The 12,498-nt window shown below is 39.8% G+C and overlaps 1 protein-coding gene across 1 annotated transcript in view; it reads left to right on the top strand.

The window, feature by feature from the left end:
- LOC143288847 (uncharacterized) overlaps positions 1-9,293 on the top strand; it is an 18,978-nt gene extending 9,685 nt beyond the window's left edge. Inside the window, exons 11-14 of the mRNA XM_076597495.1 lie at positions 2,140-2,256; positions 2,584-2,667; positions 5,821-5,930; positions 8,665-9,293. Coding sequence (XP_076453610.1) covers positions 2,140-2,256; positions 2,584-2,667; positions 5,821-5,930; positions 8,665-8,674 — 321 coding nt within the window. The 3' untranslated portion in view covers positions 8,675-9,293. The remainder of the gene's footprint in view (positions 1-2,139; positions 2,257-2,583; positions 2,668-5,820; positions 5,931-8,664) is intronic.
- Positions 9,294-12,498: the final 3,205 nt, after the last annotated feature.

The following is a 12,498-nucleotide window of genomic DNA, read 5'->3' on the forward strand; positions in this document are numbered from 1 at the left end:
CCCCTGTTTTACTCCAGCTGTGCAGTTAATAGATTCTGTTCGTTTACCGCCACAGCGAACTCTTAGTATATTGTACATACTTGTAATGCATCTGTAAAGTTTATTTCTTATACCATTCTTCAACAAGACTGGCCAAAGAAGATTACGATTAATAAAGTCAAATGCCTTTCAAAACCAATAAAGCAACATACAACTTACCGTTAAAGGAAAACTGTTTCTGTACAAGTTCAAGCAACGTAAGCATATGGTCCACAGTAGAGTATCCCTTTTTTTTAAAAAAAAATCATACGGGGAGAGTCCGACCTGTAGCTGAGTACGGGACATCAGCATGGGCATCAGCTGCAAAGTCTAACCTCAACCATCTCAACAAGATACAGAACCAAGCTCAGCGTGTCATAACTGGCGCCATGAGATCCACCCCAATTCTGAAGATGGAGGAGACCAGCCCAGTCATTGGAGGACAGAAGGGACACAAAGATCCTCATCCAGGCAGCAAAATTCAAACGCCTTGAAAACCATCCAATGAACAACAGAATGAACAGACCCACCAAGCGCCGACTGAAAAGAGGCAGCTTCGTCCACCAGTCAAGATGCCTTGAAAGACAAACCCCAGTCTTGATGGAACACGAAGGAAAGCCTATCCCGGCAAATGTCACCCAGCCATCTTGGAAGAGGCAGGTTTTCCCAACAGTCGTCACCAGCATTTCCGGAGTGGAGAATACAGGAACACAGTCAGACACCCAAAGGAAGGCCCTGGCCATGGAGTACATCTGCAACCAGTTCCCCCAGGAAGACTGGACCCATGTCTATACAGATGACTTCGCCACAGAAGCAACGAGGGATGGTGGAGCTGGAATCTTCCTCCGATACAAAGACGGAGATGAAGAAATTGCAATCCCAACAGGAAAATACTCCAACTTCCGAGCTGAGCGAGAAGCCCTCTGTGAGGCAGCCACAACAGTCTCGCAGAACTTCACAAGAACAACAGGGCAAGTGGTGGTGTTCTCAGACGCTCTCTCCGTGCTCCAAGCCCTCAAGAACTCTCGCTGCAAAGAACAGAACCATCTCACTTCAGCTCTTGTTGTCCTGAGTGCCAGAGTGGAGAAAGTGGTGATACAATGGGTACCAGCACACTGTGCCATCAGAGGCAACGAAAAAGCGGACATTCTGGCAAAAGACAGTGCACAGGAGCAGGCCAACAATCTGGTGTCATACGATGAAATCAAGACAATCATCAATGCACAGCAAGGAATAAAGTGGCGCCTCCAGCACCCCAAACATAACCCAGAAGACAGATACCATTTGCTGGAACGACGGGAACAGGTCAAGATCTTCCGCCTGAGGACTAGACACAAGCGCCTGCTCCACCACATGCACACAAAATTTGGCATTGGACAGAGTGGACAGCGCCCTTGTGGTGAGCGACCAATGACAACCGACCGCATTCTTCAAGACTGTAGGACGCATGCAGCATCCAGGAGGAAGTACTGGCCAACACCGACAGCAGTGGAAGCCAAACTGTACGGCACCCTGGAGGAGCTGCGACGGACGGCAGCCTTCATCGAGGACACCGGGCTGCTCATCTAAAGGGGAGGCGAACGAGGAAGAAGAAGAAGAATACCATTCTTCAACAAGACTGGCCAAAGAAGATAACGATTACTAAAGTCAAATGCCTTTCAAAACCAATAAAGCAAAATACAACTTACCGTTAAAGGAAAACTGTTTCTGTACAAGTGCAAGCAACGTAAACATATGGTCCACAGTAGAGTATCTTTAAAAAAAAAAAAATAATAAGCATGGTGGTCACCAATGATATCATTCTCCTCTACCCATTCTTGCAGTCTTTTGTTGATAATTATTCCAAACAGTTTACCACTTATGTCATTAAAGAAAGTTCCCCTATAATTATTGGGATTACTAACATCCCCTTTCTTATGAAATAATGGGCATAATAACTGATTATATCTAATTAGTTGTATATACCTTTTTCAAACAATTTATTAAACAGTTTAAGACAGAGACAGGAAGAGATGGAGAAAGAGCGGTATTAAAAACGTATTATATTCCTAAACCACAAACACTGTATCCTGTGACAGTGATTGATTTGTCATCTTTCGTCTTTGATTTTGTTGTTCTCAGTTCTTCCAGTTCACGAAGAGTGTCTGTGCAATGCAAGAGGCAGCAGAAGAACAACCCATAGCTGATGTCATTGACAGTGCCCTTGAGACAGAGGAAGGCAGGGTGACTCTTATGGCTGTAAGTTTTGGGTGCCCTGAACCATACAGTTACCCTTCATGCTTCTTCGTGTGTGTGTGTGTGTGTGTGTGTGTGTGTGTGTGTGTGCAGGGTTGGGGTGGTGGTGTGGTGGTGGTGGGTGTATGTGTATTTGTGTGGGCTTATGTCTGCATGTGTGCACGACTCTCTCTCTCTCTGTGTGTGTGTGTGTGTGTGTGTGTGTGTGTGTGTGTGTGCGTGTGTGTGTGTGAAGCAATATATACCCATACCTCATACACCTTATCTTGTGACAATAATTCATTTACCATATCTCATCATTGTTGTTGTTGTTGTTGTTGTTGCTCTCAGATGGTCGAGATCATGAAGAATATCCGTGCAGTGAAAGAAGTAGCAGGACACTTCATAGCTGATGCCATAAACGGTGCTAATCAGGTGAGACAAGTGTGCTGAAATTGTTTCATTAATGAACTTACGTTAACGAATGATATATCATGCGGTGAAAAGACATGAATCGGATTTTTTGAGAGAATGTGAGAGAATGTGTGACGGAGAGAGAGAGAGATTATAAACGTGACACATTATGCGATGAAACACAATGAACGGGATTCCATAGAGTGTGTGACAGAGAGAGAGACACAGAGAGAGACACAGAGAGAGACACAGAGAGAGACAGAGAGACAGACGCACGCACGCACACACACACACACACACACACACACACACACACACACACACACACACACACACACACACACACACACTCAAGGCCAGAGGATCACACTGAAATGAATTACAAGAAGATTAATTGCCGTCACTAATAATTTCCATTTCCTTTCTTCCTATTTGCATTGAATTTCGTTAATTCCTTTAGAACACATGCACTGTTACATGAAAGAATGTTTGCCACACTGTTTTGATCAGGAACACCTGAGAACGAGTCCAGTTTTAATAAGTTTTTCCCAATGTCGTTGTAAGCAGTACAGTGAAACAAAAAGTGAACATCTTCCAGTCCATTTTTACATGCTGGACAATTGATATCGTTATCAGGTTACCACCTACTCTGAGACGGAATCTTACAAGGTTATCCCTGCCACATTTATTTGTGACACATGACAGATACTTTCCTGCCTGGAAAACACCTTTGAAAAAATTAAACCATCTATATTTATCATCACACTCCATCTCCGAATACCAGAATGCCGTTTTGCTTGCTCATGAAATAAGTCTGTCTTTGAATTCAGCGATACATCTGGACTCACATCCGATGCCCTGGCTTAGCTATACAAATCCAAAGCCATTTTTTTACAAATGTTTTTGAATATTTCATACCCAATTGTAATGGCCACATTCACGTTGCAACAAAAGCATTTCGTATACCTGTGTACACATTCTAGACGAAGAAAGTTGAACAAGTGGGTATCATCCTGTTTCACCATAAAGCTTTTTGTTTCATGCATGCAGGGGAACATTTAAGAATCTTTTCATGGCAAACGTATGAATGACTTCGATTTATTCACACTTTTCTTTTATACCACATACTTCAGTTGCGTTTGTCAAGATAGTTCAATTGTGAATCAGTTTCCAAAACTGGTTAGGAACTATAGCTCCAAGTTTTCTAAGAGACTCCATTATTCATTTAACACTTTTCTTCCCCTTTCTGCAGGTCAAGAAAAAACAGTAACAAAACTAATAAAACCACCTTTCCCTGCCAGCCAAGTGCCCCCCCACCCACCCCAGCCCCCTCACCCCACCCCCCGCCTCTTTTCAAGGTTGACTGTGAGGCACAATCTGTCTGATTTCCTTTTTAAACAGTTCAGTTCATTTGCCGTCGAGGAATTAAATATTAGGTCTGATATTGATTTTCCAAAAAATGCACAAAATAATTCAAATCTACAAACCATTCGCACATATGTGTCAGATATTTTAAATTCTTCAGACATTGATTTGCATGATATGGCACCTCGTGTTCTGGTGCCACCTGTCCCTCCCTAGCAGTTAACAAAAGCAAATGTCAACATATGTGCTTCTGACACAACAAAAGGAGAATCTCCACATATCATAGCAGCATCTGTCAGAATTGAATTAGAAGAAAATTTTGATTATCATTTAAAAGTTTACACTGATGGCTCGGTCCTGGATGATAGCAGTGCAGGATCTGCTTTTGTCATTCCTGACCTAAAAACAGAAAAATCATATTATTTAGGTAAGGGACATTCAATTTTTACAGCTGAATTGGTGGCCATCCTTATGGCTTTAAATCATCTTGTTGATATACCAATCATAGTAAGTAATATCCTATTTTGTGTTGATTCTCAATCTGTCTTGGAAAGTTTGCTCCATTTTGAGAATAATCAAAGAGAAGATTTATTGTTTGAAATTAGGTATTTATTGCACTCCCCAGCAGTTGCCTCCTCTGCCGTTCTGATGGTCATAGTCGGACACGACTGACTATCATATATATATATATATATATATATATATATATATATATATATATATATATATATATTTGTGAAGGGTACAAATGTTGATTTTTGTTGGATACCATCCCACACCGGATTTCGTTATAATGACCAAGCAGACAGGGCAGCAAAAAGGGGAGCAAAAAATCATATAGATAGTATAAAAGTATATTGCCCATTGTCATACAAGGAAATAAGCAATATACTAGAAAGAGACTTTTATAGGTGCTTGAATTCAAGTCTAAAACCTCGTCAGTTGACTCTCTCAGACTTTGGTCCGATTCGCAGACCAATTCTGAGTTTAGCTCTCAGACTATTATCAAATTCATTACGGACCAAGTATTGTTCTAATGTCAAGTGCATATGCTTTAGTAACCTGACAATTGAGCATATAATTTTTCACTGTGGTTTGATGAAGCCTTTTGTACACGAAAGTGTGTCTTCACAAGTGACTGAGAACGTTGACGTTTTTGACTTTTTGCATTCATTATCAGTTGTTTCGCTTGTCAGTTTAACGACTTCTCTTTTACGAAGTCCTTTAAGTAATTTCCTGTAACTGTATTTAGAGTTGTTTTGTTGGGGTTTTTTTGTTTGTTTGTTTGTTTTTGTTTTTTTTCTTCCAAATTTCACCCACATTTTTACCCTCATTTGCCCAGTTTCTCCCAACCCTCCATTCATCCACATCTCCCACCCCTTCTAACCGATAATACTCAGATGTATTCATAAATACTTTAACAAAATGTCTTCAATCACCGATATGTGTGACGGGACATTAAACAAAATTCCTCCTCATTTGCCGTCCAAGAATCGAATCAGATAATAGGATAACATCATCAGCGAATAACAACAAACACATTTCAATGGCTCCAGGAATAAGTTGGATACCATGCTTTCCTGATCTGGACAGATCAATGACCAATGCGTTATCAAAAAAAGAAAACAGCTTTAACTCCTCTTGGACAGTCGGAGAAATCAGAATAGCAACATTTATCACGAATGCAAGCCAGCACATTATCATAAATACCTCTGAGCTAGTAATAAAGTTTGCCAGATCACATACACCATATCATGTGACACTGATCAATTTGTCATCTATCGTCTTTGTTGTTGTTGTTGCTTTCAGTTCATCCAGTTCATTAGGAATGCCGGTGCAATGCAAGAGGCAGCAGCACAAAAAATTGCTAATGCCATGCAAAGTGTCCTTCAGACAATGGCTGGCAAGAAGGACCTGCTGTAAGTTCCCATTTCTGTCTGTGTCTTTCTGTGTCTGTGTGTGAGGATAGTAGAGGGTGTGTATATGTGTGTGTGAGCGTGCGCATATATGTCCGTCTCTCTCTCTCTCTCTCTCTCTCTCTCTCTCTCTCTCTTTGAAATAGATTTGTATTCCCAGACCACACATGCCTTATACAGTGACACTGCTAAATTTGTCATCTATTGACTGTGTTGTTGATGATGCTCTCAGATCATCCAGTTTATGAAGAATATCCATACAAGGTAAAAGGCAGAAAGAGAGAGGGGGAGGGAGGAGAAACAGCAAGGGAGAGTGAGGCAGACAGAGACAGACAGACAGGCAGACAGGTAGACAGACAGACATAAATAGAGAGATGCTCTTCCAAGTAAGTATCTATTATAGTGCTATGGTTTCTTATAATTATGTGTGTGGGAGATGTATGTGTGTTTGTGTGCACGCTTATGTGTGCTTCTTTACACGCTGTGTGTGTGTGTGTGTGTGTGTGTGTGTGTGCTTGTGTGTGTGTGTGTGTGTGTGTGTGTGTGTGTGTGTGTGTGTGTGTGTGTGTGTGTGTGTGTGTGTGTGTGTGTGTGTGTGTGTGTGCATCTGCACGATGTAAGTTATTCAGTTGTGTTTGTAAACCTATAACTGTCTCTGTAATCAAAAATAATATGATCAGGTAGCTAAAGAATAAGCAATTCAAATGCATCAAGTGAAAGCATGGCACCACATCTACCATTATTGATTACTTCTATGGCTACGTCATTTATATAAGCAAAGAAAAAAGTATAGGGCTACAAGCATCTCCTTGTTTGACCCCAGATGTAAATGAAATATAATCTGTCAATTTGGCACCACACCGGACTCTACCTTTGACTACATCATACATACTTATAATACACCTGTATATTTAAATGTTATACATTTTTTCAAAAGATCTGACCAGAGGAGATTTTGTACTTATGGAATCAAAAGCTTTTTCAAAGTCACTAAACGCTACATATAGTTTACGATTGTGTGAAAACTGAATTTATATTAGAGCTAATAAGATAAACATGTGGTCGATTGTTGAATATCCATTTTTAAACCCAGCTTGACACTCACGTGTAATATTTTTTTTCAACTCACTCCTGTATTCTGTTGTTAATGATTATTCCGAGTAATTTACTGCAAAGAAATTCCTCTATAATTATGTGGGTCACTAACATCACCTTTCTTTAAGATTGGTTGGATAGCAGATCACCATGTTTATTAAACATTTTCATGAAAAAAAAAATTAATCATTTTAATTATCAAATAAATCGGCAATAACGCCATTGGGACCAGCTGCTTTTCGACTTTTTAATTTTCCAAAGGCAAGTAGTATTTCTTCTGCAGAGACGGACGATACATATAGACTGTCTCAAGATTGTGTGTGTGTGTGTGTGTGTGTGTGTGTGTGTGTGTGTGTGTGCGCGCGCGCGCGTGTGATTGCGATTGTGATTGCATGAGTATGCATTGTGAGTTTGTGAGCACAGTTTATACTTTCTGCAGGACTTTTCTGGTCTTTGGTAGTTCATTCCGAAAGATTTCTTTGACAGTTTGGGCTTTCATTGGTTACGCACTCTGTGTATATGCACTTGCACGACATATTACAGACCATAGTGGCATGATGTTGTGTTACATCAGAACCCATTTTGTATTACATTAGAGACTACGGTGATGCTACATTGTGTTATTGATAACAGTGCCATTGCATATTACATTACAGACAATAGTGACATAAGTCATTTAATACTACGAAATATATTTGTGACATTATATTGTATCAAAGAAATCAGTAATACGACATTATGCTACATTGCACACCAAACTGACATGACATAATATTACAGACAACAGCGGCGTGATATCAAAATATTTTCCAGACCAGTTTGATATCATATCCTGATACATTTCAGACCAATTTGACATTACATTACAGACCACAATGACATGGCATTATTTTACATTTCAGAACAGAGTGACATGCCATTACATAACGTTTCTGACCACACTGACATGGCATTACATTACAGACCACAGTGACATAATATTTTGTTACATTTTACAACATAGTGACATGACATTATATTACATATCATACCAGTGACATGACATCATACTGAATTGCAGACCACAGTGATATGACATTATATCATTCATCAGATCGCAGTGTTATGACAGTATGTTCCAATTTAGACCACAGTGTTATACTACTACTACTACTACTACTAATAATAATAATACTAATAATAATGATATTTATATAGCGCTGAATCATGTTCAGAGACAGATCAAAGCACTTTCGCACCAATCACACACATGCTGTTATAACAGTATATTACATTTCAGACCACACTGTTCAAACAGCATATTACATTTCAGACCACAGTGTTATAACAGTATATTACATTTCAGACCACAGTGTTATAACAGTATATTACATTTCAGACCACAGTGTCATAACAGTATATTACATTTCAGACCACAGTGTTATAACAGTACATTACATTTCAGACCACAGTGTTATAACAGTACATTACATTTCAGACCACAGTGTTATAACAGTACATTACATTTCAGACCACAGTGTTATAACAGTACATTACATTTCAGACCACAGTGTTATAACAGTACATTACATTTCAGACCACAGTGTTATAACAGCACATTACATTTCAGACCACAGTGTTATAACAGCACATTACATTTCAGACCACAGTGACCAAAGAACCAGAGACACCGTAGCCTGCAGAGTCCCAGGTGCTTGAGGAAGAAACAAAATGAGGACAGTCATTGGATCCACATCTTGCAAACCAAGAATATATGTATAGTCCTAAGTTCAAAGCTTTTGATTAATAATGCTGATTCAGTTCAATCAAACATGCTTTAGTTTGCGCAAAAAGCCCCAAGAGCTTATTCTCTTGTTCTGGTGTGTACCTTGAACAGTTAGGTTTTTGCAAGTGCGTTTGGCTCATATGTTTTATGTAATATGCACGATCTGCTAAACAAATACTAAAAATGTTCTGTTTTAGGTGTACTGACTCAATCTGCGCAATAGAGGTCTTTTTCTTTTCTGTTCACAAAGTTTTGAGTGTGAATTATCAGCTTGCTTGTTGAATTGCACTTGAAAAAACCATGCCAACTCCTCTTTGTTCAGGTCAGTGTCAATTGCAAAGTCATTGTAACAGAACCAAATGTCTATTGCCTTGTTTCAATGGAAATGCACTTAACAGATATATAACTTTAGTTGTTAAAACTTTCACTGTATGTTTTATATCTTAAACGGGTATTATTGTCTGTGTGCAGTCTCCAAAGCAAAATCTTTTCAAACATGAATAAACATTTTCTCCACATCCAAACTGTCTTGTGTCTTGTTTGAAAGAGTTGCACAGAAAGAGTTACGTGTGTTGCGGATTTTGTATTGTTTTTGTCTATCAAAAAAAGTTTGACACAAAACTACCGCACAAAATACAGCATTGTTGTATTATGTCTATTTTTTCCTCTGGGGATCAGCTGGTTTTTTCTGACAAAACTCAGTTTCATTCATTTTAAAGTTTTCTATCGTGATGTGTTGTGAAGTGTCGAGTCGTGCCGTATCATGTCATGTCGTGTCGTGTTGTGTTGTGTTGTGATGTCCTTGGATATGCTATACTTTCCTGTGATGTGGTGCACTGGACTGCACTACATTGCACTGAACTGCACTGTTCTGTAAAACATTCCATTGCACTACATACCTTACCAATGATTATACCATTTCAGGAAGGGAATATAACTGTATGTGATGATAAAATACTCAGCATTCTTGAATAAATCCACATATAAAAACACAGAAAGACTTGTTTGTACAGCAGAACAAAAATTGCACTGCAAAGAAACACACACATACGTGTGTGTGTGGGGGGGGGGGGGGGGGGGTGGGGGGGGGGGGTGGGGGGTGTTGGAATAATAGTAATTGTAAAGTGCGCAGAGCAAAATCATTTGATTAGGCGCTATAGAAATAAACTTATTGTTATACAACACGATACTCTCACACAGATACAGCTACGATCGCACGCACACACGAAGACACACACACACACACACACACACACACACACACGACACTTCCAAATTGGCGGTGACTACATTCAGCATTTCTTAGCAGTAAGAAGTTGTCACAAACGTTTTGAAGAAACGAGAACAAGAAAATCGAGCGGGAAACTAATTGCACCTGTACACAGTGAAACTGCTCAGAACAATGAGACGACCAGACTCCTCCTTAAAACCGGTGAGTCCGTGACCTAAGCGAGTCTAGGAGTACTTAACAAATGAAGTGGCTGTCTCATCCCACTGACACGAGTTCCAGGGAAGTGTATGCATGACAGATCGTCAATCTCAGTTCCATCCCCGAGATGTTCGTCATGATCATGGAGCTAAAAAACATCATAATGGTCTTGTGTGTGTCTCTTCCCTGGACAACAAGAGCCAACAAAACATTGCACAATGGAACCCGTTTCCATGAAAACACAGGCAACACAAACTGACAGCCCCAGCCTTAGCCCCAGCCCCAGCACTTCACCTACCTACGCCGACGTGGCCAGTTTCCTCACCAGAGAAACCAGCGAGTTCCCCAGACAGAAAACAACCAGACACCCAAGCCACCAAGACAAAACTGCCCCTCAAAGGAAAAAAAAACCATATTGAAAAATCAATGACGTCTTATGACGAAAAGACGAAGAATGACGTAAAAAGTACAAATTCTATAAGTACACGTTCTGCACAGAAAGAAGAAGAAAATGGGGAATTACCCAAGGTAATAATTGTCCACGATTCCGTGCTCAGGTGATGCAGGAAAACAAACTGGGCAGATTATATCACTTCAAAGCTTCCATGCAAAAACACCCACACAGAGTCTGAAATCAGAAATTTACTTCAAGCTGTCAACACCACAGAGAAAAAGTCTGATGCTGTTGTCATTCATTGTGGCATCAAAGACTTAAAATCAAATGATTCAACAGAAGTCAGTGATTTCTCTTTATCTCAACATTGAAATACACTGCAAAGAAAAATCCAACAACAAAGTTTATTGTAAGTTCGGCAACCACTGTCAAAGATTCAAAACTGGAGGTCAAGAGACAACTGTTCAACGCAACGGTGGCTTCGGAACTGTTTGACGAAAAAAAATTATATCATTTATAAAGAACGACAACCTCAAGACCAACGCCCTCGGAAACACTGTCCACCCTAACGGCAGAGGAACCAGCATCCTCGCAGGAAACGTTGGGCGCAATGTTGTAGATCTTCTCTGGGAAACGCCAAAGAAATCAACAGGCAGAGCCAGGTTCCACCATCACCAGAACCCCTCCCCCTTTCATCACGGCTGGTACAAACCTTACGACGCACTGATGGACTGGCTAGTGTTCTATTAACATTTGCGTCAACTTCTGCCTGGCACTGATTAACTTTGTGCTGAGTGATATTCTTGTTTTGCTGAGTGACCTTTCTTCCTGCCATTTGCAAGTGCATTTTTCGTTGACAATATTTAGCCTATTATCTTTGTTTCCCCGTTTTCTTTCATTTGCCATTTATTTTTTAACCATCATACAGTCTGATTTATTCATACAGTATGGATAACATTATATTCCTGTTTGATAGAAAAGATCATTAGTAATGAAAAAGCAAACGTGATTACACATTAGGCTGCTCCAGTGGAACTGCAGATCTGTTCTGTCTAACCTGGCTTATCAGAAACATTTTATAGCATCGAGTAAGTGCGACGCTTTTACTTTTACAGTCAATTAATATCAGTGCATGTAAGATTCCCAAACTTCCAAATTATTATTTCCCACCAGTATATGAAACTGGGAACGAGGGCAAGAAGATAAGTACTGCTATTTATATACTTAGGGAATTGAGTATAATCCATGTGAGTCTCCTGTTTCAAAATCTGTTGCAAGCTTTGACATACACTCTTGTGCAGCTACAGTAAAATTTAGCAACAAGCTAGTTCTTAATGTACTGTCCGTTTATCTTCCGAAAGGTCCAAACGATCGAAATACTGAGTGGCTTAGAACATTACAAAAACAACAGCCTGGTAAATGGGTAATAGTGGGTGATTTCAATGCCCACACTCCATTCTGGGAAAAGGACTGTAAAACTGTGACAAGCAATCGGTTAATAGAAAATATCACTGACAGCCCTTTTTATCTTATGAATGATGGTAGTGTTACTAGAATTCCTGACGTCTCTAAAAACAGACCAGCAGAAACTGACCTGACACTAGTTGCCCAATATCAAATGACTCACAAAACAAGTTTCTATCAGATCAGCAAAATGCAGAAATCTTTGTTGAAATGTTTGCGAAAAATAGCAAATACGAAGGCTTATCACCTGCGTGTAAAACACACAGAGACATAGAATAAAATAGTGCTTTATACAGTGATCCCATTCCGCAAAATGACTTGTGGTTTAATTCTCCTATTATATATGAGGAGGTACAAACCGCTAAAGCTTCCCTTAGCAATAAAAAAAAGTTCAGTTGGCATCGATGCACTATCTAATGAGATG

The sequence above is a fragment of the Babylonia areolata genome, chromosome 13 (assembly GCF_041734735.1).
Source record: "Babylonia areolata isolate BAREFJ2019XMU chromosome 13, ASM4173473v1, whole genome shotgun sequence".
Lineage (NCBI taxonomy): Eukaryota > Metazoa > Mollusca > Gastropoda > Neogastropoda > Buccinidae > Babylonia > Babylonia areolata.